Source organism: Staurois parvus, unplaced genomic scaffold (assembly GCF_062004578.1).
Source record: "Staurois parvus isolate SC_StPar_1 unplaced genomic scaffold, SC_StPar_1.0 ptg000346l, whole genome shotgun sequence".
Classification (NCBI taxonomy): domain Eukaryota; kingdom Metazoa; phylum Chordata; class Amphibia; order Anura; family Ranidae; genus Staurois; species Staurois parvus.
The window spans coordinates 636,328-664,247 of record NW_028318142.1 but is presented as its reverse complement, the minus strand read 5'-3'; the positions used below and the strand labels follow the sequence as shown (position 1 = coordinate 664,247).

Here is a 27,920-nt window from a genome sequence, read left to right as displayed (position 1 = left end):
TCAGCTGGTGAATGTTTTTATTCTAATGAAAGCATGTATAGTCACAAACAATATAAAATCTGGATGGAAAAAAACATTATAAACATCTGATAAATCTAGTTCTGAAATGTTCACAATAATATCTGCAATTCTATAACTTAGTTGCATATTTCACATCTATGTTCTTTCAGTAAAATAAAAATGTGACACATTCAGTAGTCATTCACATTTAGTGGTCCACTTCAGTAATAACAGCAACTGAACAGCTTAGAGACATCTTTAAAAGACGCATCATCCATTATCCAGGTGTACTTTTAAAGGGCAATTCCAACCATTTTTTTCAGTGTTTTAGATGTAGTGGGATGGGGTTTAATCTCATGCTAGGTTTTTATAGTGGGAGAGAAGAAGTCACAAACTATGTTTTGTGCTTTGCATACACTTAACATATAAGTTACAGGGGCTATCCATCGAATGTGGAGAGAACTGCCAGAATACCTAAAGACAAGAAAAAAAAAAAAAGCAATATATTGTCGCTGACCGGTCCATAGATGTGCCATAGTAGCTTCATTCGTTTTCAAGTTCATTTTATGTTTGTGCAGAAAAATACTGGTTGATCCTGCCAGAAATTCAGTGTCTTTGTAAAATCCTGTGCATTGAACTGAAATCTCTATGTTATGTTTTCTAGCTTAAATCGGAGCTCCACCCAAAAGGGGAAGTTCCGCTTTAATGCATTGTCCCCTGCTCCTCATTAAGGATTGGCACCTTTGAGGAGCAGCTACCTGGATTTGACAGGTACCCACTTCCACTGCGATCGCCCAAGGTGATCGGAAGCAGAAGTTGTCCTCCCCCCTCCCTCCCCGTAGTCTTCTGGTATCCCTGCGGTCATTGATGGTATCATGAATTCACAGATACACTGCTCTATATTGAAAGAGAAGATGCTACTATCATCACTCTGTGCCCTTGGTCATCACACACTTTTCCACATCTAAGGCCACTGTTATATTTCTGAAGAACAGGGTGAAAATGATTCAGTGGCCAAGTATGTCTCCTGATCTGAACCCAATTGAACACCTATGGGGAATTCTGAAGAGACAAGTTGAACATCACTCTTCATTCAGCATACAGGCTCTAAAAGAGGTCGTTCTTGAATAATGGAAAAAGATAGATGTTGCAATATGTCACCAACTTGTTCATTCCATGCCTAGAAGACTTGATGCTATCCTTACAAATCATGGACGTCATACAAAATACTAGATGTAGTAGTTTGATGTTGTGGGGTGTAATTATTTTTGCATCAAATAATTTGAGGAAACCTGAAGATGTCGTAATCTAAGTTATATTGTTAACCTTACTTTCATGTAATGAGCTAAACAAATCTATAAAACTCAGTTTTGTCAAAATTTTGGAAATTGTTCTTGTGTTCATTGAAATATTGATTAAAATCGTATTTTCAAGAGGGGTGTACTCATTTACGCTGAGCGCTGTAAATATGTTTTAATCATACACATTTGTTTCTTCTGGTTACCAGGTAAATTATTATGGTTATTGTGATCCAAGATATACAGAATCTTGTAAATGGTAAAAAATAATAACCAAGATACAGATAGACAAACCTAAAGACTTGGAATCAAAATGTTACAATGGTTTTACAAAAAAGATAAAAAGGTCCTAGGACAGACTTGGGATGGAGGGACAGGGAAGAATGACACAAAGGAGAACAAGGGAAAAACACTGACAGAGAATGGTGGCAGGCACTGAAAGATGACAAAAACACTGAAGACATACAGGGGAAAGATAGAGAAAGGATAATGAAGACTATAGAAAAAAATCTGGTAGAGGGATCATGGAATTGTTATATTTTGGCTGTAAATCAAAGGATGGCTGCATGTATTAAGTCTGGTACACAGGAGCCAATTATTGACCTGTACCAGCCAGTTCAATAGAAACCGGCCAACATTCAGCCTATGTGTACAGCAACCTGACAAAAGCTTTTATTGAACAGGAAAACCAGCATCCAGTCAGTGCTTGCAGCCAATGGCTGTAAGTGCTGATCAGTGTGTTCTGGTGGCGGGGCAGTCCCCTTGGTCAGAACACAATAGCTCAGTGGAGGAGATGGCCACACCAGTATTGCTTAGTTAGTATGGCGATCTCTCACTTGTTTTTCGCTCAGCCCGCTGGACTGAAGAAAAAAAAAAAGCTTCCCATGTTAAGCTGGGTTCACACTATAGGGGACAGCTGGTGGAGCGCTATACCTGTCTGGCAGCTGTCCACTCCAGACTGCGCGATTCATCACACGTCATCTTTTTTTGACAAACCTTATTTGAAGTATACAAAAAACGTACACTTAATTCATGGTGCTGTACAGCAGCGCAATGTGCTGCGCTACTGTACAGTGTTCTGTGATAAAATGCAGTATGTCTGCATTTTAGCGCACCTCCAGACAATGCAGTAGAGCGTCTGTCACTTTACAATGTCTGAGTTTGCGCTTAGAGATATATTAGGCAGTTTCTAGACACAAGTGATTACCTTACAAACGTGACAGAAGTAGATCCAACAATCAACTTTTGTCAAACAGGAATTTTGGAAAACTTGTGGATCAGCCAGTTGCAGCCACTGATCAGTATATTCTGACACCGAAGGACAGTGCTGTAAGAATACAATGGCACAGCGGTGAGGATTCCTCCATCCACATCGCTTGTATGGATGGGATAATCTGTTCGCTGATTGAAAGAAAAAAAAAGGACCCATCTTTAGCCAGCCTTAGGACATTAGTACCAATATTACCAACAGCATCATCATCAGATGTTATATACCACAGATCTAAAACTGCAAACTCTTTGGATTGTTTTTTTTTCTATGTACAAACACAAAATTGTACATATTGGTTTAGAAAATGGATCAGCTGCATTAAAACTGATATTTTGCTTCACACTGGTTGGCTTAATGATCCACATTTTTATATCTTTTGGAGTCTTCCAGAACTGGCTCAACTATGGGAATTCTCAGCCCTGATCCCCACACTGCAGTGCCACACTCCTGTGCCACACTCCTGCTGCAGCACAAAACATTTTGTTAGTTTGTAAGCTAAATTAAATGAATCAAACACCTTTTTGTATAGGCCTGCCACACTCACAATGCTGTCACAGGCAGCAACAGGATCTTGCAAAGCCTTGCCCTCTAGCACTGAAGCAGCAACATAGTGGGTGGGATTTACTATAACTGAAGCATGCAAAATCTAGTGCAGCTCTGCACAGAAACCAATCAGCTTCCATGTTTTATTGTCAAAGCTTCACTGAGCAAGATGATTGGCTACCATGCACACCTGCGCCAGATTCGGAGTGCATATTTCAGGTAATCTCCCCCAATAACAGGTCCTTGAGTTGTTAACCAGACAGTGATGCAGTAGAAGTGGAAAAGAGTTCTTGCGCTTTTAAGCTGGCCACACACGGATCAAATTTTGGACGATTTCTGCTGGCTTGGACAAAATTGAATCAGTGTACGGCTCTGCAGACACTTCAACAAAAGTCAATTGTTCAATTGGCTTGTCAAAATACCCTGTCAGAAAAATTGTTGGCCCAACAGCACCTCCATCCAATCAGATGCAGCACTGTTTGGGTATTCTGACGGTGTACCAGCAGGCAAAATACAGTAATCCATCAGGGGAAATTTATACATTTACACTGCTAACAGGAATCTGTTAGATTTTATTTGTTCAGCCTCAGGATGAATGAAAGAAATCTGTACATGAATGGCCAGCTTTAGCAATCCTGCAACTGGCATAGGACGGATAATCAGACATGGTTGTGGCAAATGAGTAGACTTGGAAATTAGGTAGAAATAGCACCATTGGATCCTCTGGCATCTGCCAAACAATTATAAGCTTGTTTTAGTGGTGTCAAGTAAAAAAGGCACTTTCACTGGTGAACATAAAGTTTTTTTTTGTTACTTAAACAAAGTTTCATAATCAATGTACCATACCAACTGCCCAGATTCTGGTTTGATCCCAAAGATTGGCCATTTATTGGGATTGTTTTCTGCTCTGCTAATAAGAGTTACAATATCATGCTTCCCTTTACCTAGGACTAGGACAGCAATTTTCCGGGCTTTATTAATAAGTGGGAGGCTAAAGCTCATCCTGTCATGGGGCTTTATTGGACTTCTTGAAAATACCACCAATTCATCTCCTGTGATCCCATTCTGAGAGCCAGGGAAGATGGAAGCAGTATGGCCATCATTCCCCAGTCCTAATAGTACAAGGTCAAAGCTTGAATTGCTGACCAAGGCAGAGATATCCTGAGCATAGGTCTGGGTACCCAGATCCTCTTCAGCACAGAGCCTTTGGTTCCTATGTACAGGCATGGGGTGAATATTTACATAAGGGACTCTGACATGCTGCAACAGGTGTCTTTCAAGGCTACGGAAGTTGGAGTCAATATCTGTAAATGGCACACAGCGTTCATCCACCATCCACAAATGCGTGTGTTTCCATGGAAAGCCATGATGGTGCCTGGACAACCTCTGAAATAAAGCAATAGGGCTGGAGCCCCCAGAGAGAGCCAGATGGAAACTGCCTGACCTCTTCACAGCTTCATCCGCTGCACTCTGTATGTCCTGTGCTAGTTTCTCTATCAGCTCTTCAGCCCAGTTAGACACCATGGTGTTCTTGAGGAATTTGGATTGTGTTGAAGCAAATGCATTTGTCTTTTGCTCCATGCCCATTATCTGTAAGTGTTCATCCGTTAGAAAACGTAACCCACTATGTTCTATTACAAAGTCTAGCAAATGACCGCTCTCTGACCCTCCTGGGTAGACTCTTGGTGAAGTGCTCTCCAGCTCCTCTAGGAGGGGAGTCCAGAACTTCCAAGAAGCCAGCAGATTTTTTGTTGTGATGAAGGACTCCTTCTTTCCACGATAAATATTTGAGATTAGTATGGAGTAAGCCTCTCTTTCTTGAATTGGATGATATACATGATAATCAGACAGAGGTTGACCAAACAAAAAGACATTTGGGAGTTCAGACACTTCTTGCCATTGGCTGGGTACAAGGCTTGGTTTGAATAGATTCCGACTTACTAGCACAGCTGGAAAACCCAGCTCTCCATGTCCAATGTGGAATACAATCTGCCTGGGTTTACATGGATTTTTAACTGGGTCCCGGGCCAAATCTTTTTGCAGGCAGAAGGCATTGTCTTTAAACACAACTCTGACATATGAAGTCCTCTCATCCAAATCTTTGCCTGATACCAAGAGAAAGGGCACTCCTTCCCACCGCATGTTGTCAATATAGATAAGGACACCTATTAAAAGAGTGAAAAATAGTTTAGACCAGGTTTCCCTGTACATTTGTGCCATTTTCTGAATGTCATGACATTTTACATATTACTTTTCATCTCCTCTGCTTATATTTCACTAACATTTTATATTAAAAAGAACATTAGGCTGTAGTTTTAAAAGAAACTGGGCCTCTTTTACTAAAATGTAAAAAAAGGAAACCGTGTGTTTACTGCTCATAATGAGCAATTTTGAGTGACCCTGTCATTTTTATAAGGGCTACACCAGCAGCATATAGAGCAAAGCTTTCCAACTCGCTCTCTGGAGGGACCTTCTTCTCCAACCTGCATCGCTGGACTGCTCTAGAGATTATTTAAGTCCCACTGGCAGAAACTCATTTTATTCCCAATGACAGCAATGGTGGGACTTATTTTTCTCTCACTGACACCAACAATGGGTCTTATTTTCCAGAAAATATGGGGGAGGGTACAGTGGCAGTAAGCAGGTGAGCAGAATGGCACCTGGCGATAGAGCTTTCTGGAAGGAGGTTGTTTCCGTTGTATTCATGTCTTTTCCTGGTTTTATAACAATATATATGGCCTTTACCATCTTACATCATGGGATTTTCCCACCATGCATGGGTCTTAGGTGCTTTGTACAGTCTTGTCAGGGCACAACAGAAATGTTGATTTAGAAGCAGATGAAATGAACAGAAGAGAAATCCAAATCAATTCAATATTTGGGGTGACCACCCTTTGCCTTTATCCCTTTCGCTGCCAGAGCCGTTTTTGCATTTTTTGCACAAATGTTTAAAAATCATTTTAGGCCTGAAGATTACACAAAACCCCCAAACATTATACATTTGCTGAAAGCGGACACCATAAAGAATATAATAGTGGTAGTTCCAATTTTTTATGTCACACAAAATATTATTTCAAAGATCTAGGAAAGGCAAAATTTCATTAAAAATAAAAATCACACTAAAGTGAATTTTAACTGTGAACTTTAAACAAATGCAATAAATTACCCAAATTTTTGGTAAAATATAAAAGACAAGACTGTGCCGAGTAAATAGATACCCAACAGGCCAAACCTTAAATTTGCGTGTGCCTATGAAATGGTGACAGACTTCATTACCCTATATTTTCTATAGAAAACACTTCAAAAGCCCCTATAGGTCATCAGTTTAGTGTTACAAAGGAGGTCTGGTGCTAGAATTATTGCTCTCACTCCAACGTGTGCGGCAATATGTAACGTGTATCGCCATCGAGGTTTTCACACGTAGGCGCCTCGATGTGTGCGTTTAGGTTTGTATATGCATATACGTGGGGGAATGGGGGGCTCGGGTGTAACCAATTTCTTTACAAAAAAAAAAATTTTCTTTACTTAACTTTTTTTCTCCCTATGTGATGATTTTCTTGTGACAGGTTCTCTTTATTGAGACTTGCAGGGCCTAAAAGATCCTGAAAGTCTCCTCTGTGATCCATTAGATGTATTGCAATGCAAACCACATTGCAATACTTCTTTCCCTGGCTATTCTAGCCGAGAAAGTGACAGCCGTGACCCGTAAGTGACGTCATCTTCCAGGTCACACAAAGAATGGGAGGGGAGCAGATGTTCGTCCGCTCTCCTCTCCACCTGCTATTTATTGCCACCCAGTAATAAATTTGAAAGTTTGGGAGTGCCAAGCCTCCCAAATGAGGAAGATGTAAAGTGGACTTTATATCGAGAGACGGAGGAAGAGCACCATTCCAGATAAAGAAAACCTACCAGGTGATCTGTGTCCCTAAAAAACGGTGCAGCCTAACAAATTTAGGGGAACACTTGACCAAGCTCGACACCGCTCCTGTAATAATGACAGAAGGGAAAGAAGATTATGCTCCTGGAAATGGGATGTCCCTAGTGATGTGAACTCCCAGATAACGGAAATTGCCAACAAACTTTAGTGGCGAGGGACGTGCCTCCATGCGAGCACAGACATCCAGGGCAAAAAGAAGCGAGACGTAGACCAATTAATACGGACACCCGAGAAGGAGCCATACTCATCAAAAGGCTCCAAAGCCTTCAGGAGCGAGGGACCCGCATCATTAAGATACAATAGGCCATCATCCACAAATAGGGATAATTTTTCTTCCAGTGTACCTACCAGGAAGCCCCACAATTGCCAGAGTAAAATAGCCAGGTGTTCCAGGGCCAAGGCAAATAAACTTGAAGATTAGGGGCAGCCATGGTAGGTACCATGATGCAGTGCAAATGGATCAGGCACCCAGTTATTAGTACAAACGTGCACCATAGGGGCCCAAATCCAAAGCGTCTCAGGACTTCCCAAAAATAGACTCACTCTGAGTCAAACGCCTCCTCGGCGTCTGAGGCGGCAATTACCCTGAAGCCTATGTTATCATGCGGAAGAGATAAATTCAGGAAAAGGTGTCTTATATTGATATCGGTCCCCTTCCAGGCATAAAACCAACTCTGCAGATTCAGATGGGAAGTGGAAACTCTGCAGATTCAGATGGGAAGTGGAAACTCTGCAGATTCAGATGGGAAGTGGAAACTCTGCAGATTCAGATGGGAAGTGGAAACTCTGCAGATTCAGATGGGAAGTGGAAACTCTGCAGATTCAGATGGGAAGTGGAAACTCTGCAGATTCAGATGGGAAGTGGAAACTCTGCAGATTCAGATGGGAAGTGGAAACGCTGTAGATTCAGATGTAAAAAGGAAACTGTCAGGAACCATAAACCAGGCAGAGACAGAAAGTGCAGTTAAAAATCACACCTTTAATGAAATAGTAAAAATAACAGTTCAGGAACATAGTCAAAAACAAAAGCCAGGGTTTGGATGCCAGTGTGGGTGCTCAGACGAGTCGGGGTCAGAAAACCAGAAGTCAGCATAGCCAGGAGCAAAAACCAGGAACACCAGCAGTTCCCACACTCAGGGTGCTTTGTCATGCATAAAATGACCCTATACTATTGTGTCTGAGGCTGTCCAACTGTGTTGTGCAAACTTTAAAATGCATGAGGTCCTGCGATCTCAACCAGATTAGCTGGTCAAGCAGTCACACCTTTTTACACAAATAGGAATATATTTAGAAGAAGCAACTTACTTGCAAATGTCTGTGTTTTGGTGAAAAAATGTGGAGGTTTTTCCAACTCCTCTCTGACCTGTTGCACATAGTTTTGGTACTGACCAATGATAGCACGGCTGCCTTCCAGGGGGTGCAGAGAATCCAATAACTCCAGCTTGGCTCTCAGGACATCACTTGAGCTGGTAAGATTATTTGGCACTTCCATGGCAACAGAGGTCAAAATTTCTGTCAGGTGATTCTGGATGACATCACGTATGACACCATATTCTTCATAAAAACTGGCGCGGCCTTAAAAAAAAAAAAAAAAAAACTTCAATAAAGTGTAAAGTATTAAATGCTTGAGTTATCTAGAGATTTAGGAATAAGGTGAAATAATTTCTTTATTTCTTGCTCCTGCAGACTTCCTCCTCTTCATAGAACAGGACCGAAGACGCTACTCCTCTGCACTGCCCAACCTGTCACAGCTCTCTGATGTCATAATGGACAATGCAGGACTAGCTGTCCTGCATTGTACATGATGACGTCGAGAAGCCACCTACACCCTGGAAGCTTTGGAAAGCAGAGAAAAGCGCTGCCTGCCAGGGGGGTGAGTAATAACACAAGTAATTTCCCCTATTCATCACCCCCTAGACAAAGAAAGCATTTAACCCTTACAGTTGCCCCCACTCTGCACTACTAGGGCTGAATGCTGAATATGGTGAATTATTTACCTTATTGATTGCCCTCTAAACTTTCACAAGAATGGATTACATGGGCTTAGGAGTGGAGAAGGTGTGGGGCTATGCATTTACAAAAAAAAAACGAAATTGGCAAAAAAATTCAGCTGGATAGATCTCTGGGTGTACTGGATCTCTGGATCATTTTGACATGTGGTTTTCAGTGATAACATTCACCTATGATCCCATTTTTCATATGCTGGGTTTGAATTGCCAAGTTTTGTAACAGGTTTACCTTAAAAGCAGAACTCCAGACAAACATTTTGGGAGGGACCCAGCAGGCCCTCCCAATACAGGCTGTCTGCAGAAAAGTACAGGAGAGGACGGAGACAAGAACAGTCACTGTGCACGAGGAGAGAAAGCAGCAGAGACTGGTCTTTAGGGAGCTCCTGCATGTAGGCAAAAGGTTAATGCTGGAATACTGCACAGATATGAAAAATACACACCAATATTCAATTAGGAATACGTGTACCTTTTACGCTTAAACATTTGTTTATATTGACGTTCAGCTTTACACCACAATTAAATACTTGAGAGAAACAAAAAGTTACTGACAGGTATGCTTTCTATTGCTCATATCTCTTTTCTGCAATAAAAAGCTTTTTGCCTGTCAGCAATTTTCTTCACATTGTGCTCTGCACAGCTCAGTGTGCAATCTTGCATGTCTAGGTGCTGGAATGCATTAACTCAAGTAAGATCGCAGAAGATGTGAAACCAGAAAAAAGATGGGGCAAAGATGTCAGTTGTGACAATGGAGCCTCAAGGGAGATTGCGGCCACTGCGGCACTGGAGGGTCGCTCTGGCAGATAAGTGTGTCACAATGTGCAAGTATGCATAACATGTGCTTTGTGGCAAAAGCCCACCCACTTTTAACTGGATATCACTTCCACAATACACATTACATGCATGTGAACCTTTTAATCCACAAATCAACACAGACTCAGAGTAAGAGTACAAAGAAAACAATAGTTTTTTATGTGCCCTGTTCGCACCGTATGTGTGGAGTGGTGTGCACGTCATAAAAATACAACATGCATGCATTTTACACAGCAGAATGCACTTTACAGCATGTCAATGCACTGTACAGTTGAATGAACTGTCATTTTGTGACATTTCAGTAGAGTTGTAAGAACACATTGCACAACCCTTCATAAAGCACAGCAGCACGCACATATTATATGGTGCATAATGCATGCTATCTGGTATTGACATGCCCATAAGACTAGCTTCACACTAATGCAGTGAGATTTTGATCTGATTTTCAGCACAATTTTCAGGTGCAGTTCCAGTGCAAGTTGATGCAATTTAGATACAGCTGTGATTTCTGGCTGGGGAAGAAAACCTGCTGGAATCGTACAACAAAAAGACAGATAAGCAATTTGAAAGTGATTCCATTGAAGCCTATGGACCAAAGAATCGCACTGCATCACACCCTTTCCCAGTCGGATCACAGCTGCGCTGCATTGATGCAAACAGGCTCTGTAGAAACCAATGTTATTTCCTTGGTCATGAAATTCAGTACTATACAACTCGCATCTGAAATCGCTTCAGTGTGAACCAGGGCTCAATATATTTAAAGAATGAATCTACAATATGTTTGGCATCATGCCTTGCTGTATGCAGTTTCAAAATTCAAATCACCTTTGCAACTCAGTTGCAAAGTTTCTTACCTGTAGATCATGAAAGGATGAGCGCTTCGTGTTGCAGGCTAACAATGCTAAACCACTACATACTTTAAGTGCTGCGCTATTCCTTCACTATCCCCTTAAAAGTGCAGCACTTAAAGTATACAGTATCTTTTATCTTGTATCAGGATATCGTGCAGGCGACTTCTCCTGGGACACTTATTGCCCGGGCACCCATTTCTAAGCTTATAAATACTAAGTATTATTAGTCTGCTGTATGCACGCCTTCCGTTGGCTGTTGCATTGGCCATCTGATAGGTAGCTCAGTGGGTAACTGAAGGAGTGCACATGGCAGGCTGACAACGCTGGTGCTAAATGAGAGGCTGTGGCTTAGTGCTCTCACATAACCATATTGAATAAATAGAGCCGTCAAGCACCAGAGAGTGATTATTTTGTAATGGCTATGAGAGACATGATTTATTATTGGAAGAGATCTCACCACTGGAGTAGTATTTTAGCCCCTACCAACAACATAAGTATCAGTTGTAAGGAGAATTGGCCTTTAGGCCATTCAAGACATTAACTTCTGAGTACTTACCCTTAAAAAAAAAATTTAAAATAGTAAATTGTAGCGTTCACTTAGGTCTTTAAAATACCTTTTGCATCAACTGTTTCCTTCATGACAATTTCCACTCTATCCACATGCTGCCTGTTCCAGATTGAGTCCAGATTCTTTTGGTTGCGCCGTCTGAAAGGCAAAATCTGTGCAACTGCCTGGAAAAGATAAATCACAAATATATTAGACCAGTGCTGCTTATCTCCAGTTCTTAGAAGTAACCAGTCATGAAAGTAACTGACAGCTAGGACCTTTAACGCCCAATATCCTTAGTTTGTTAACAGTGTATCATTTATTGTACTTCCTGTGATATTTATAGCTAAACAGATAAATACAAACATTAAACACATTTCTGAGAGGTGTTTTGGCTGCCAAAGGATTTGAAATCCTGTCCCTTCAGTCCTAAAGGTTTACACAGCTCTTCCACACAGCGCAGCCCTGTCCAGCAGGCAGGAGACCTGACTTTTCTTGGCTGAAGTTCAATAGCATTTACAGGTCTGGGTTTGAATGGACAGTGAAATGAGAAGCAGTGAACCAGGGGTAGGCAGCCTCAGCACTAAAGGAGCATGGTTAAATAGAGTATGAACTTACATACGTTATACAGTGTGCAGTGTTTGTACCCCCAGCATACTCTATTAGGGTTCATGCACACTGGGCTTTACCAGGCATTTTATACACCTAAACGTAATTTCCCAGTGCTTTCCCGAACCCAGGGATCCGCACATGCCCTGCAAGTGAATGGCTGTATGAGGCTGTATGAGGTTGTGCTCTTGTGAGAATCCAAGGCTTCTTTGCTTCTGTGTTCACCAATTCATGTGTGTCTGAAGTGATTTCTGAATGCAGAATTGTTGTGCTCGGAGAATACCTTGGATGCATATGCACAGGTAAACACCCAGGCAAAGAAGCATTTACAAGAGCAGGCCATGTCCTCCATTTTTTCTCCCCCCTCGCCAGGCTCGCAGAGTCCTTGTGTTCGGTCTGCAGCAGTTTCCATGAATCAGGTAATCAGCATGCAGCCAGCCATTTAAGCTGGCCATAGACAGATCGAAATTTAGCTGGTTCAGCAGGAACCGGCAGAACATCAGTCCATCTATGGGCACGCTGGTTGTATTGAAATTGATCGATCAACTTCAGTACAACCCAGCCTGTTGGGTTTTTTCATATGATCACTGTGATCATTGTATTCTAATCGATCGACTTCTGTACAACCAGCATGTTGGAAAATTTTCGCTCAATCAGTGTCGCTGGCTATAGATGGCAGTGTCAATGAGTTCATTCTGACAGTGGGAAACTCTCCAAGCTGTCAGAATACAATAGCTCTGTGGAAGGGATTCCCCCATCCACCTTAGACATGTGGATGGGGGAATCGAATATATTTCCTTTCAGTCATTCAACTTGCTGGTCATGTATAACCTGGCTTAGGTATAGACAGACATGTAACAAATCTGCATGTGTATGTACAATGTAATGCTTAACACACAAGCAGATCACTTCTATGAAACAATGACTGTAAGAAACCTGCCAATGCTTATTTGTAGACTCACTGAGACATTTATCCCCATCTCCTTAAACGTTCTTTAGAGACACTAAAGATTTAAGAATATGACAGAATCTCACACATTGATCATGATAAAGTTTTCCCTATGTCAAACTGGAAAAAATGTACAGAAACGCTTAAAGCAGTATAAACCCAAAAGTCAATGTTTATTTTTTTATTGCAACTTACCAATCATTAGATTTGGTGAACCTATTATTTTTTAATTATTAATAGGTTTGGTGAACCTATTATTGACAGAGCAAGCTGTCCTGCAGATGCAACAGTTAGGGTGCTGAGATCACCCATTTTCATAAGAAGAGGGTTGCTTATAATGGTCAGCTTTTATTAATGTAAAACCTTTATTCCAAAAACTGTTGTTGTAACTGCTTAAAAAGTGTTGGCTGGAGTCTGGCTTTAATTTGTTAGTGTATCAAAATCTGTTATCGTATTTAACACTCCCCTCCCCAGACTGACAATGCTGCTTTCCGAAAGTGTCTCTGTTGCTGCTTCATCCAGAGTGGTGGCACTCTAATACAGATGTGTTACCGGCCAGATCACCAGGTAAAAACAGAGGTAAACAGCCTAAAAAAAGAAAACTAATGCAACCACCAAATCTAATGATTAGTAAACTGCAATATTTTACAATTTCGGTTTGGGGTTTAATACCATTTTGAACTGTGATTTGTACTGCACACATTTTTCAATCCTTGAGTATGCGGTGTAAAACATGAGATGGTTCAGGTTGTTTTCTGTGCAGTCTTTCAGTATGAAATAAAAGAAAAGACTTCAGCATTAGCAATGTGTGGTCATCGATCATATCCCTTGTTCCCCAGGTGGCTGTTTGTGGGCTGATGTGTGGACTGACTTGGGAGCGGTATTGTGAATTTGCCTTGTGCAATCAAAATCTCATCTCCTTTTCTGCAAAAAGTGCTAAATCGGAGATATTTGTCGGCACGCTTGCTCATTCTTTGGAAGTGAACCTTGACAGGGCCCAGTTGTCATAAGCCACACACAAAGCAGTCCCTCAACTGAGACATAATGGTCTCTGTACAACAACCTTAAGACCTTCAGTCTCCCCCCAAAAAATTCAAAATAAACTGCTACAAATACTGTAGCTGATAACTTTTGGTAAAATGACACTCTCCAGGGATCCAGAGTTGTCCTTACCCTGGCCTGTTCTTCACTGGTCTTCGGGTTCCCAGTGCTGGCATGTTTACTGAGGGAAACAAGGACAAAGAGGGAGGGTGAACTTCCGCTTGGATCGCCTAGGCAATCTGGGTGGACGTGGGAGTGGGTACCTATCCAAACCAGGTTGATTGACCCCCTTCCCCCCCCCCAATAAAAAAAGTTTCCAGAAGTGGGAGAGGAGGGAAGAAGTCGGCAGTAAGGTAGATGACTAATTTTGGTAAGACCAGGCAAAAATTGTTAAGTCTATGGGTGGCAGCATATCCTCGGCCAATTGTTCTCAATGGAAAGGCTGACTGGCTGGATTACATTGTTTTGATTGAACACAGTAATTATTCTGGAGACAAGTCTAATACCACTGCTCCTACATCTTCAAAGTATAAACACACAGGCTTTCGGGGAACAAAAAGTGAACAAGCTTTTCAAGGAAATTAAAAAAATAAATAAATTCAGATAGTGGACTGTTTTCAGAACTGACTGGTTTTATATGTCTGTGACTCAGCTGAGCATACCTGCAATCTGTGGATTAAAGTTATCAGGCATGGTTCCCAATGCAGGAACATGATCCGAGAACCAGCAGCATGCAGCTGTGCGCACATTTATTTCTAAGGCAGCACTGTCATTGACAGTCACAGGTCTCAAACCCACAATTGGTAGCCAGTTAGCATGCTAGTTCCCAACTAAGTGATGGGCATGAAATCCAATCACAGTAATCATGTGAAGTTTGTTCATAAACAAAGCTGCTGTTTGCAGCTCTCACTTCCCCCTGAGCAGTGAGTGCACAGAGAAGAGTCAAAGTGACAGCTGTAACAGACGTATACCAATCATGCTACATTTGTTTTGGGCACCTAGGCTGGTTATGAAATGGTTAGTCTTACCTGTTTGCCTAGATAATGATCTACCCGATAGATCTCTTCTTCTCGAAAGAAGGTTTGCATATCACTGGCCAACTGCATAGCAGACCCATAGTCATGCCCAAAGGGCTTCTCCAACACGACACGTAGCCATGCTCCAGGGGGTGGCCGGCAGCTGGCATTGATGTTCCGAGCAATATCAGCATATGCAAATGGAGGGACTGACAAATAGAAAAGTCTTCCAGCTTCATGAAGGTCTTCTTCTGCTAGTGAAGTAAGGATGTCCTGCTGCAATGCTGTATAGTTCTCAGCAGTCTTCAACTGTCTGTAACGAGTGAGCTTTAGAAACTGGTCCTTCACAAGAGCACATCTGTCAGCCTCAACATCAGCTGGACAGCTCAGAGACTTAAGTGAATTGAACATTATCGCCTCTGCTTTTTCTGGAGGGGTCAGTGCAGCTCCATGAAAACTGAAGGTGTGACCCCTTGAGACTTCATTCAGATAGAGCTGGAAGAGTCCCTGCCATAGGTATTTTTTAGCCAAGTCTCCAGTAGCCCCAAGAAGAATAACCGATACGTGTCCTTTTCCTTTGCAGGTGACAGCAATCACGCCAACCAGGAGTATGCAACCCAGAGTCCTCCACTGCATCATGGCTGGAACTTTCAGGCTATGAAAAGAAAATTGTATTAAAAAAGTTTGCCATTAAAAAAGGAATTAAAAATATTGTGCTAAAAAAAAAAAAAACCCTGGGCATTGTGAAATATAAAGCACCATTCAGCTTCTCACTGAAACTGGCTATAGGCAGGAAGATGTTCCTGACTTACGGAAGACACACTGCTTGATATACTGGCCCAGCGTGTGCACAGTTTAGGTCGCGCTTCAGGCAAAACTTTTTTTATTTTTGATATTTTGTGGAAGTATTCAAACCTCTGTCAGGTTCCAATTGCTGTCTGTAACTGTGGACACTAAGACAAAAATATCAAGTGAATAAGTGCCCCAGGGACTGGAGGACACAGCAACAAAAGGCCTTTACAACCATACTAAAAAAGGATTTCTGTTGCGGTCTCTATCCTCATTGGACAGATCTCCCACCACTTCCTCTGCCTGTGACCTTGTCACAGAGATTTTCTAACACCCAGGAAAGTCTCTGAGCATCAATGAGTGATTATTACAGACAGAGCCATGTATTATTGCCCTCTCGAGTAACATTCAAGAAAAATACCAATCTGTGCTTAATTAATGTAGTGGGGGGTAAGACAGCAGCAGCTCTCTCTCAGTCCACCCTTACCTGAGCCCCATCCTGATCCAGCAATGTGCATGAGAGTTGGATCCCTCCCAGGTCTATCTCTCCTCATTATCTCACACAGCTGCGGGAGCCATTAGCTCCTGCCACTGTCAATCACAGCCAGTAAACCAATTAGTACATTCACAGGATTGTGGCTGGGGAGCAAGCCCGCTCGACTGCCCCCATAGCAAGAGGATTGCCAATGGAAGCACTCAGCAGGGGGAGGAGCCAGAGGTTTTGTGCACAGTACTGGATCAATATCGGGCTCAGGTAAGTTGGGGGGGGGGGGTGCTGCATACTGTAGGTTTTTTAACCTTCCTGAGAATTCATGTAAGTAGAAAACCTTCAGCCTATAGAATTACTTTAAAATGCAGTGGCAGCCAGTCAAAGACATTGAGTTTACCAAGATTAGATCAACAGAAGATCAAATCTCACAAGTAACAGTTTGTTATTATAATGTTCACCCTACTAAAAAATACTTTAGGTCATAAAAAGGAAAGTTTTAAATAGCCACTGTGTAAATCTTTCTGCTTTCTACAGAATTATTTCTATATTATTTCTTAGACCTATTAACTGCAGCTCAAACATCCAACCAAAGATTAAATCAAAGTAAAGTCCCGCTCCAGGTTCAATGATTGCCACCAACCACACGGGGTACTCACCAACTCCTTAAGACAGCACACACACAGGTTGGTCTACCTAGTACTAGTTGGTCCCATTCAACTTGGCTTGTTCTTGAATATTGAAGATGGTTTCTAGCTTATCAAGGACATTTCTTTGGTTCTTTAGTTCTTTTTTCAGGTCTTTGGAACCTAAGCGGTGGCTTGGATAAGTTACAAAACATCTTTACCATTGTAGAACAAGTCCAGTAATGTGTGGCAAACTACTACAAGCTACACCATGACCTGGAAAAATGACAATCTTCTCAGACACACAGATTGGACACATAGCACCCGAGTCCTCAACCCACTTCTTGGCCTCACATATTGTTACTCTACTCTGAATAACAATTACAAATGTAGAGTCTCTACTCTTGCTATTGCTCTCCATAGAAACCCCATCTCTTTTGACAGCATTGGCCTCTCTCTTTTACCTGCTGATGGGTCCTTTCCTCATCGAAAGCAAAGTGTTGATATGAAAGGCCAAAGAGCGGGTCCATTTAACGTTTTGCTGCCTAGCCAATCCCCATCTGTGTACACTATTTTCCTAGGAATATTATTGCTGCCACCAAATATGTTTGAACTGTACCCGATTTGTGTGTACTGTGTATACACCTGCTGGACCTGACAGAATAGCATGCATTGTGATACTGACAGTAAATTAAGGGCACATATAAGGTTCTTCATCATTTAACCTGCATGGGGTTCTTAAAATCCTCAGCAATACAAAGCAGCATGCACACCTACCTTTTTATAAAGGGTTGATCAGGTTCCCCCTGCAGAGCTCTGTTTGTGCACAAGGATGGTGCAGTGAGCAGGCAATAGTGAATGTACAAAACTGGTAGGTCAATGATCCCTCCCCTGTTAAATGTTAATTATTACACAAGAAAATCCTTGAGCAAGGATTACACAGAAAAAAATCTTTTCCCGGCAGTGAGAGTTTAGATATTCCAAGCACTCTCACTATCTGCCAGCAATTCTCTAGATCTCAGCTTGCTGAAACCTTATGGATAAGCTCTGCAATCAGAAAGGAGATAGCAGATATCAGTGTAGTGTTTACTGGAATTCTGGAAAAGGCCAAACAAAATACCACAATTAAAGCAATTCCATGGATACGAAAGCGGAGTAAGAACAATGCAAACCTTTCTGGAACCAACAGTTAGGCTAGCCGCAGGTGGGAAAGGATAGCAAGCAAAAACCCTGAGAAACAAAAGTGAAGTACATTAAGGGGTTGATTTACTAAAACTGGAGAGTGCAAAATCTGGTGTAGCTGTGCATGGTAGCCAATCAGCATCCATCTTCAGCTTGTTCAAGTAAGCGTTAACAAAAAAAACCTGGACGCAGCTTGGTATCCATGCAGAGCTGCACCAAATTCCAGTTTTAGTAAATCAACCCCAAAATATCGCTTTACTTTTTTCTTTATGAGAGTAGGCAGTCATCATCTGCATCACAAATTCAAAAATGTCTGTGTGCTATACCGAGAGCTTCTGACAGCTTCTACATAGGCTAGTCCTTGTCAACAGACACATTTGCTCATCAATTGGACACAGCATTGGGCAACGCATGAGTATTGCAAGTTGAAGATGAACTCTGGGCACAAAATCTGTCACAGAAATATATTCCTTAAAGTGATTCTTAATTTGAAAATAAAGTTAAAAAAAGAAAAAAAAAAGTTAAATTTACCTGCTCTGTGCAAAGGTTTTGCACAGAGCAGCCCCAATCCTCCTCTTCTGGGGTCCACCACTGGGACTCCTCCTCTTCCTATGGGGGCAATTATGCAGGCTTGCTCCCGAACCCCACTGTATTTGTCTATAAACTCACCTCCCCCCCAGCTCCCTTTGTCATAGGATTTGATTGACAGCAGCAATAGCTCCTGCCGCTATCAATCTGCCTTGTGACGAGGGAGAAAGATGAGAGCAACTGCTCTTGTGCACATTGCTGGTTTGAGATTATTATTATACAGGATTTATATAGTGCCAACAGTTTGCTCAGCGCTTTACAACATAACGGGAGACAATACAGCAACAATACAGTTTAATACAAAAGGGTTAGGAGCGCCCTGCTCCTTGGAGCTTACAATCTAAGAGGAAGATCAGGCTCTGGTAAGGGGGGGGGGGGGGGGGGAGTTTGGGGCGAGCTGGATACAGAAGTTTTTTTACCTTCATGCATAGAATGTATGAAGGTAAAAAAAAAAACGTCAACTAAAATGGATATATAGCCACTTTGTGTGGCCCAAACACCTTTGCGAACCAAGAAATTACCATATAAAAGTAGCAGTGACATCAAAATTGTGCTGTACATAGTCTGTGCAGAGAGTAGAGCTGTGGGAGGCTCCATCTACTACAGGCTACTTACCGAAAAATACAGGGGAGGAGGGTGGAGACAAGACCAGCTACCCTACTCAAGGACAAAGGGCAGCAGTGAGCGGTCTTTATCAGGGGAAGCTCCTACACGGAGACAAACTTTCACATTGGGTTACCGCACAAATCCAGAAGAAATAAACAAAGCAGTCCAACTAAGAATTACACATTCGCTTTTTAAGTAGGGCAGCTCTTTTGCCATTTTATTTTATAGAATAAAAATTCCATTTTGCATAAAATGTGACCTTCTACCATGCCCACCTTATCAAATACATTAACCAGTTCTTGACCGCACTATAGCCGAAAGTCGGCTACAGTGTGGTCGTCCAGTTCTGGGAGGCCGTCCAGAGATGTCCTCCTAGAACCATGCCCCCCACTGCAGCACGCATCCGCTGTGCCCTGTGATTGCTGTCGTCTTTGGATACAGCTGATCACAAATCAGGGTAAAGGGCCAATCACAGCAGACCTTTGCCATGTGGTCAGCTGTGTCCAATCACAGCTGATCACATGTAAACACACTTGCAGGTTATCGGCATTCCTTTCCTCTTGCGCTGTCACAGTGTGAAGAGGAGAGTCAGTAACCGGTAAGCATGACAGGGGACATTTACACTGATAATCAGGGCACTGATCCTCAGTGTCCTGATTATCATTGCAGCCCCAACAGTGCTCATCAGTGTCACAGATTAGTGTGCATTACTGCAGCCTATCAGTGCAGCCTCACCAGCGCATATCAGTGAAGGAGAAAAATTACTTATTTGCAAAATTTTATAACAGAAACTAAGAGAAGGGTTTTTCTCTTTATAATTTTCGGGTTTTGGTTTGTTTAGCAAAAAATAAAAACCCAGTGGTGATTAAATATCACCAAAAGAAAGCTCTGTCTCAAAAAATGCTAAAAATTTAATTTGGGTAGTGTTACATGATCGTACAATTGTCATTCAAAGTGTGAGAGTGCTGAAAGCTGCAAATTGGCTTGGGCAGGAAGGGGTGAAAGTACCCGGTATAAGTGGTTAAAGGGTAATCCCACTTTCAAGGGGAAAAAAAATAGCAAATAAAAAATGATGTAGTGTGTACAATTGCTACACAAATCATATTGTAACTGAATGTTATTAAAAATTACCTTTCCTTTTTACTCTGCAGCTCTGTAGGTTTCTATAAAAATGCAATATGGCTACCTGAAGGCGTTCTGTACACACCCCAGATATGTAATTTCCTGGTTGTGTGATTGGCTCACCGATTTTCCCTGAAGTCTGCACTAAGATACAAATCAGATTTTGGATATTTATATATATATTTTTGGATATGTAAGTACCATGTAGTCTGGTGTCTGATCTGCATTTGGGGAGCTGTTAATGTATTGGCACCCAGAGCAGATCGCAAAGGCAATGCATTTTGAACACGATGCAGGAAACGTACAGGGAACACACCTGTTGTGGTGTGAACTGGCCCTTATTGCTGCTATTGCATTATATGGCTTCATTCACACAGCTGTAAAAACTTTACTAATGTTATGAAACATGTTTTCCTGGAGAAAAGTTTCTGTGTAATGATCAGTAAAACACTTTCGTCTAGATGCGCTTAAATGTGTAAAGATGAGTAGTACACATTTTTATGATAATTTATTTTTCTCTTTGTTTAGATGTGATTTACGCGTGTACAAATGCATATGCATGTGCAAGAGCACAAATAGAATGTTCTTAGGTGAAGATTTCTGGATTCTGTGTTTTGGATCTATAAGCAGCTGATGTTTATATGCGTATTTGTACAGCGGTGTGAATGAAACCTAAAAAGTGGAAGGCTTGCAGAGATTTTACAGATGGCTTTTCAAAGCAGCTCATTTAAATGTATTTTGTGTATTAAACTGTTCAGCTTTACTCATACTTGTACTGCTACCGAATATCTTTCATTGTATAACGATCTATCACATGTGCAGGTTGTGATACCAGATCCCGCATATAAGAACACACCTCAGCATGTAGTGAGAAAAAAAAAGTGTTATTTTGTTATATTTGACTCCATGTTCCTATTTTCAAACAATATCCCGAATTATATATTTAAATTTCCAACAGAAAATCGGGTTGTGTCCATATGACACAAGTGGTAATCGTCATTATCAACCACAGGAAAGCTCAGGCCAACATCTAGTGAAAAAAGTCTCATTTACTGTGCTCTTGGTGCTATCTGGTCCAGACCAAAATCTGGCCATACACCTGAAGAACGTGGTTCAAAAATCTGTGTGTCAGGACTGTTCAAATTGATGAGTCAAAAGGGACATTCCCTCAGAGCGCGTTCATGTGCGTTGCATTGAGCAGCCCTTTTACTTCAAAAGGGCCCAAAATTTAAAAAAAGGGTTTTTTTTTGTTTTTTTTTAAAGGCAATGTGCCACAACACATGGTAGTACCTTACCATGCACTAAAATGTACAACTGTTGGGAAGGTGCCTTGAGGTGCCATTAAGGGACCATTCACACCAAATGCAGTGAGGGTGCAACATGCATGGACAGTCCAAATTAATGTTCGCTAATGAGCACAGTTCACACCACAGCAATAAGAAGCACTAAGAATGAATGGCCCTGCAGCACTCAGTTGCAGAGGTCTCCAAACTGTGGCATGAGGGCCAGATGCAGCCCTTTGCTAACCCTTATCTGGCCCTTGGGACACTATACTTCTGAATGATACAAGACACGATTCCTCCCACTGACACCAATGATGAGGTCTTATTCCTCCCACTAATACCAATGATGGGCACTATTCCTCCCACTGATACCAATGATGGGCACTATTCCTCCCACTGATACCAATGATGGGCACTATTCCTCCCACTGATACCAATGATGGGGCACTATTCCTCCCACTAACACCAATGATGGGGCACTATTCCTCCCACTAACACCAATGATGGGGCACTATTCCTTCCACTGACACCACTAATGAGGTCTTATTTCTCCCACTAATACCAATGATGGGCACTATTCCTCCCATTAACAACAACGATGGGACACTATTCCTCCCACTGACACCAATGATGGGCACTATTCCTCCCACTGATACCAATGATGGGGCACTATTCCTCCCACTAACACCAACGATGGGGCACTATTCCTCCCACTAACACCAATGATGGGACACTATTCCTCCCACTAACACCAATGATGGGGCACTATTCCTGTTGGCATTGTGTCCACAGTAGCATTTGCGTAGGCAGAGCAAAGTAGGACTGGCCATAGAGGGATTACTTTGACGCAGTTGCCCAGCTTAAGCATGTATTGCAATATGTGGGAACCAAATATCCCTATTCTTTATTGCAGAGTCTGCTGGAAAGGGTATATAGCAGTGTGCAGAGGGCCCTTCAGAATTTCTAGTGTTAATATGTGGTTACACCCCTTTAGCACGTGATGGATAAATGCATGTACTAGCTATTGGGATTTGAGCACAGGGATCTCGTTTGGTGTTTTTTTTTTTCATGTTTAGAATGGGACACTGCACCAAGTGGTGCTCGTGTTTAGGATTGGGCGCTGCACCAAGTGGTGCTCCTCTTTAGGATTGGGCGCTGCACCAAGTGGTGCTCGTCTTTAGGCTTGGGCGCGGCACCAAGAGGTGCTCGTCTTTAGGCTTGGGCGCGGCACCAAGAGGTGCTCGTCTTTAGGCTTGGGCGCGGCACCAAGAGGTGCTCGTCTTTAGGCTTGGGCGCGGCACCAAGAGGTGCTCGTCTTTAGGCTTGGGCGCGGCACCAAGAGGTGCTCGTCTTTAGGCTTGGGCGCGGCACCAAGAGGTGCTCGTCTTTAGGCTTGGGCGCGGCACCAAGAGGTGCTCGTCTTTAGGCTTGGGCGCGGCACCAAGAGGTGCTCGTCTTTAGGATTGGGCGCGGCACCAAGTGGTGCTCGTCTTTAGGATTGGGCGCGGCACCAAGTGGTGCTCGTCTTTAGGATTGGGCGCGGCACCAAGTGGTGCTCGTCTTTAGGATTGGGCGCTGCACCAAGTGGTGCTCGTCTTTAGGATTGGGCGCTGCACCAAGTGGTGCTCGTCTTTAGGATTGGGCGCTGCACCAAGTGGTGCTCGTCTTTAGGATTGGGCGCTGCACCAAGTGGTGCTCGTCTTTAGGATTGGGCGCTGCACCAAGTGGTGCTCGTCTTTAGGATTGGGCGCTGCACCAAGTGGTGCTCGTCTTTAGGATTGGGCGCTGCACCAAGTGGTGCTCGTCTTTAGGATTGGGCGCTGCACCAAGTGGTGCTCGTCTTTAGGATTGGGCGCTGCACCAAGTGGTGCTCGTCTTTAGGACTGGGCGCTGCACCAAGTGGTGCTCGTCTTTAGGACTGGGCGCTGCACCAAGTGGTGCTCGTCTTTAGGATTGGGCGCTGCACCAAGAGGTGCTCGTCTTTAGGATTGGGCGCTGCACCAAGAGGTGCTCGTCTTTAGGATTGGGCGCTGCACCAAGAGGTGCTCGTCTTTAGGATTGGGCGCTGCACCAAGAGGTGCTCGTCTTTAGGATTGGGCGCTGCACCAAGAGGTGCTCGTCTTTAGGATTGGGCGCTGCACCAAGAGGTGCTCGTGCTTAGGGTTGGGCGCTGCACCAAGTGCTGGGGTGTGGAAATTTTTTAAAAAACTAGTTGTCCAAGGGACTGAATTGGGGACCCAATCTACTTGCCCTGATAAAAAAAAAATATATATATTTTAAATAAAACTGTATTTAAATAAGGTTTTTTTAACATTGCGCTGTATATCTCCTACTCACCTCCCTGCCTGTGTCCAGGACCGCACCCAGGGACTAGCAGGCAGGGGAGAGACCTTGCAGTATGACAAGCACGGTTAGGGTGCTATCAGGAAAGGGGAGTGTCAGGCTCTCTTAATGCTCAGAAGGAGCGGATCAGCTGAGCGAGTAAATGAGGCACCGGTTCTAATGAGAACAGAAAACAATAAACCTTCCTTGAGGTTACCCTCGCACACGGAAGCACTTGGGTGCTCAGAACTAACGCAAGCTGAGCAGCCAAATCAAGCGCCGGTGTCTGCTCTGTGAGGGTTCCATTCTCACCTGGGCGTTTGGATCTGCGGCAGAATCACTGAGATTCTGTCCACAATCTGAAAATGCACTACAATCACAATACGCAGGGTCAGATATCATCATTTCCAATGGCACCTAAAATACCGTGCAGTTTTGCTGCAATTGTTGCGGCAAATCACATTGTGTGTAGCCTGTCATCCAAAAGAAGCTTCTGCTCCTTCTTGGGCAACAAGCTTTAAGTGATGCAATCGTGTCAACACCACACTGCATTTTAAGTGCCATTAAAAATAACAGCACCTGAACCTGCGTTTACGATTGTAGTACGTTTTGCAATTGTGTACAAAATTGCAGCAATTCTGCCGCGATCCCAAAATACCCAGGTGTGAATGGAGCCTTACACCCCGGTCACATCGGGTGCGACTTGGCATGTGATGCGACTTGCAAATTGTATGCCAAGTCGCACCCTACGGTCTGCTATTAGAGCGGTCATATCGGTGCGGTTCTGACTTGGTTGGAGCTGCACCGATTTCTAAAGTAGTACATGCACTACTTTTGTTGCGATTTGCCTAAACCAGTGGTTCTCAACCTTCCTAATGCCGTGACCCTTTAATACAGTTCCTCATGTTGTGGTGACCCCCAACCATAACATTATTTACCCTGTAATTATAATTCATGAGTGTCGTTTTACCTCCAATACTGCTGCTTTCAACACAGTAGCTGCTTTTAACAGAGTAGCTGCTTTCAACACAGCAGCTGCTCTTTACACATCGGAAATATGTGTTTTCTGATGGTCTTAGGGGACCCCTGTGAAAGGGTCATTCGTCCCCCAAAGGGGTCACGACCCACAGGTTGAGAACCACTGGCCTAGACATCTTTGTCAGATGCCCTGCAAATTGCACCTGAAATCAGCAGGTCACCCAATTTTGAAATTGTGCAATTTCACTGCAAATCTCATGATTTCAAAGTCGGCTTTGATGTGACCAGAGGCTTAGTCCCAGTTCACACTGATGTGAATCGCATGAGATCCGAAAGGCATAGATTCGCATGAAATCTGAAAATACTTTGTTTGCTATGAAGGACATTCACATCTAAGAAGTGCGAATTTTGATCCAATTAAAAGAGTCCTGTGCGAGTTTGCAGCGATGCATTCCAAACTCGCAGTGTTGTGGCATTCTGAGAGAACTGTTCACTTAACCCCTTGGCACCGGCACCTCCTGGCATTTTAAGGGGTTACAGATGCCGAGAGGCGGGGCGGGTTTCTGATCATGTGACCGCCACACTTGGCGGTGACATGATCGGAAAGCTCCTAATCGCAAATAGAGATCGGGAGGTTTCCGTTAGCCGCTGGTAGCTGTGCAGGACGCACGCACGGTGCATGCTCTAAGCACACATATATGCAGCCTCTCTACATTAAGGCCCACCTGCCATGAGGCCGCATATACGGTACGGCTGGTGGGAGGAGTTAATGCGATTCATGGCCAGTTTTGCATAGAAGTGACTAGAAGACGATTTTTAATCGCAGCTGAACAACTACTTTCAACAATTGCAATGCAAACTGACGAGAAAATCGCATCACAGCAGGGCTATATATAACAAAAGTCCACACCTGTCCGGCGTCCAGAATGGCACGTCCCGGGCGATAGGATTTTCACATCCCTGAAGTGGTATTCCCGTTTCGGATTGGACGCTGTACCTTTGTTTCCTGTGTGCTAAAAAAAAATCCGGCATTTAAAATACATGAGATAAACGCTGTGTGTGTACGAGGCCAAACATTCTCACTGCGATCAAGTGTGACCCTCTCCAGAAGGGGACCTCAGACATGCTGATACACCGCCACACCACTCAGAGGCGCCACGCTTTCAATGACTTCTGATTGGAGGGATTTGCAGCACAGCTGAACCAACATAGGAGCTCTCTGCCCTCCTGCATCTACCCCCCTGGGTGAATAACGCCCACCATATGTACTAAGCTCCCTCTTCTCTGCATACATGACGTGTACATGCTGTAACACTGACTACATCTGTCGCATGGCCATCCCTCCCCCACACCCAGCGTCACCTCGAACTGGGCAGGTGAAGGGACACGAGGGGTCATACAAACCTGGCCAAGCAGCGCCCCCTGCAGACACAATCACGCCATGTACACTGAGCGGGCTGTGTCCTCCTCTTCCGCCCCATGTAATATGGCGGATGTTGTCTTCCGGGAGAGACCGGAAATAGAGGCAGAGTAAAGGTCACGTGTACACTTCATAGCAGGACTCCTATATGCACAATGAATGGTATCTGTGTGTTAGAGGAAGTTAGGGCGGCGCTCAGTGCTCTGTAGCAGTGACAACACAGGAACTGAGAGAAGGAATGAACACGTTACATTGTAGAGCCCACCTTCTCCGAAAGCCTAACCGTACACCCACATTAACCCCCTGGCTGCCGGGGCTGTGTATTCTTTCTTTGCTAGAAGTAGAAACCCCTAAAAGGTATATAGTTTCTGAAAGGAGGACCTTGGAGAATAAAATGGCGGTAGTTGCAATTTTTATGTCCCAAAACATTTACAGTTATCAAAAGCAAATTTTCAGGAAAACCACACCGAAATCAATAGTAGTGCGTACAAACACCACGTATTACCCAATTCTTTTATTCAAATATAAAGAAGGGGTTGTGTTGAGTGAGATATATACAAGCGTGTCAAGTTCATAAATTGCGCGCGCCTGTAGAGTCGCATACAACTACCCAAAACGCCATAGGAGACACTTTAACCCCTAGACGCCGAGCGCGTGCAAATATGCGGCCTGGTGTCTGGGCCTTGATGCCGAGCGGCCACATATTAGCATGCTATTAGGAAAGACATATGTGGTGAGAGTGTGCGCCCTGCATGCTCCCAGCGCATATGTCCATGACGCACAGAAAGGTCCCGAACTTCCCTTGCGATCGTGACCTTTTCCAATCATGTGACAGCGAATTACAGCGATCACATGACCCTAAAACCCCGCCTCCCAGCTTCTGACACTCTTAAAGGGCCAGGAGGCGCCGGGGGTTAAAAACCTTTACAGGTCATCAGTTTAGTGTTAAAGCGGAGTTCTACTCAAAATTGAAGCTGCGCTTATTTGCCTCCTTCCCTCCCCAACCGCCATATTTGGCACCTTTTGGGGGGGAGCGGATACCTGGTTTTGACAGATACCCGCTCCCACTTCCGGCTCAGTTCGCCGCAGTGAAGTGAGCTGGAAGTTTGGCTCCCTCCTCCCTCCCGCAGTCTCCTGGGAACTTTCGTAGGTCCCAGGAGACTGCTGGACCAATCAGGAGGTACAGCGCAACTCGAGCATGTGCAGTGGGCACCAGGCTGTGAAGCTGCAAGCTGTCACAGCCTGGTGCCCACAGTTGAGGTGCCTGCTCCGTGGAGGAGAGAAGGGACGGCGTGGGTGAGAACATCGCTGGACAGTTTTTGTAGCTGCTGACTTTTAATAAACACAAAAACGGCTGGAAGTCCACTTTAATTGTAAATTATGGGTCTAAAATTACTGTTCTCCCACATTCCCAGCGATACCTCACATGTGTGGCACAACTGCACTGCACTTTTGATATGGGGGGTGTGTGGGGGTAACAGGATGCTTTAAAAAAATATTTTTATTTATATTATATAATTTCTATTACAATTTTTTTACCTTTTTGTTATCACAAGGGGTGCTAGGGAATAGGTGCAGGAACTCCCCCTTTCCGAATCACCCCTTGGCTCTACCCCCTACCCTCCTCCCAGTACTGC

The 27,920-nt window shown here is 43.5% G+C and overlaps 1 protein-coding gene across 5 annotated transcripts; it reads right to left on the bottom strand.

Moving 5' to 3' along the window:
* Positions 1 to 26,382, bottom strand: H6PD (hexose-6-phosphate dehydrogenase/glucose 1-dehydrogenase). Of its 5 annotated transcripts, none has more exons than XM_089684330.1 (6): positions 26,268 to 26,382; positions 25,774 to 25,876; positions 14,893 to 15,535; positions 11,333 to 11,450; positions 8,354 to 8,623; positions 1 to 5,276 (listed from the first exon to the last, which is right to left on the bottom strand). In XM_089684330.1, exons 3-6 carry the CDS (start codon positions 15,517 to 15,519, stop codon positions 3,922 to 3,924), a joined length of 2,370 nt encoding a protein of 789 aa, XP_089540456.1. In that variant the 5' UTR covers positions 15,520 to 15,535; positions 25,774 to 25,876; positions 26,268 to 26,382; the 3' UTR covers positions 1 to 3,921. The 5 variants fall into 5 exon arrangements, with proteins under 5 accessions (XP_089540456.1, XP_089540452.1, XP_089540451.1 ...); XM_089684326.1 differs by lacking the exon at positions 26,268 to 26,382 and adding an exon at positions 26,226 to 26,240; XM_089684325.1 differs by lacking the exon at positions 26,268 to 26,382 and adding an exon at positions 26,124 to 26,206.
* Between the last annotated feature and the right edge of the window lie 1,538 nt (positions 26,383 to 27,920).

Coding starts and splice junctions, on each gene's coding strand:
- H6PD (XM_089684325.1), bottom strand. CDS start 26,157: ATGTATGCAGAGAAGAGGGAGCTTAGTACATATG. Junction 11,451..14,892: donor ATCATTATCTAGGCAAACAG/GTAAGACTAACC, acceptor TATCTTTTCCAG/GCAGTTGCACAGATTTTGCC. Junction 5,277..8,353: donor CAAAACACAGACATTTGCAA/GTAAGTTGCTTC, acceptor CTCTTTTAATAG/GTGTCCTTATCTATATTGAC.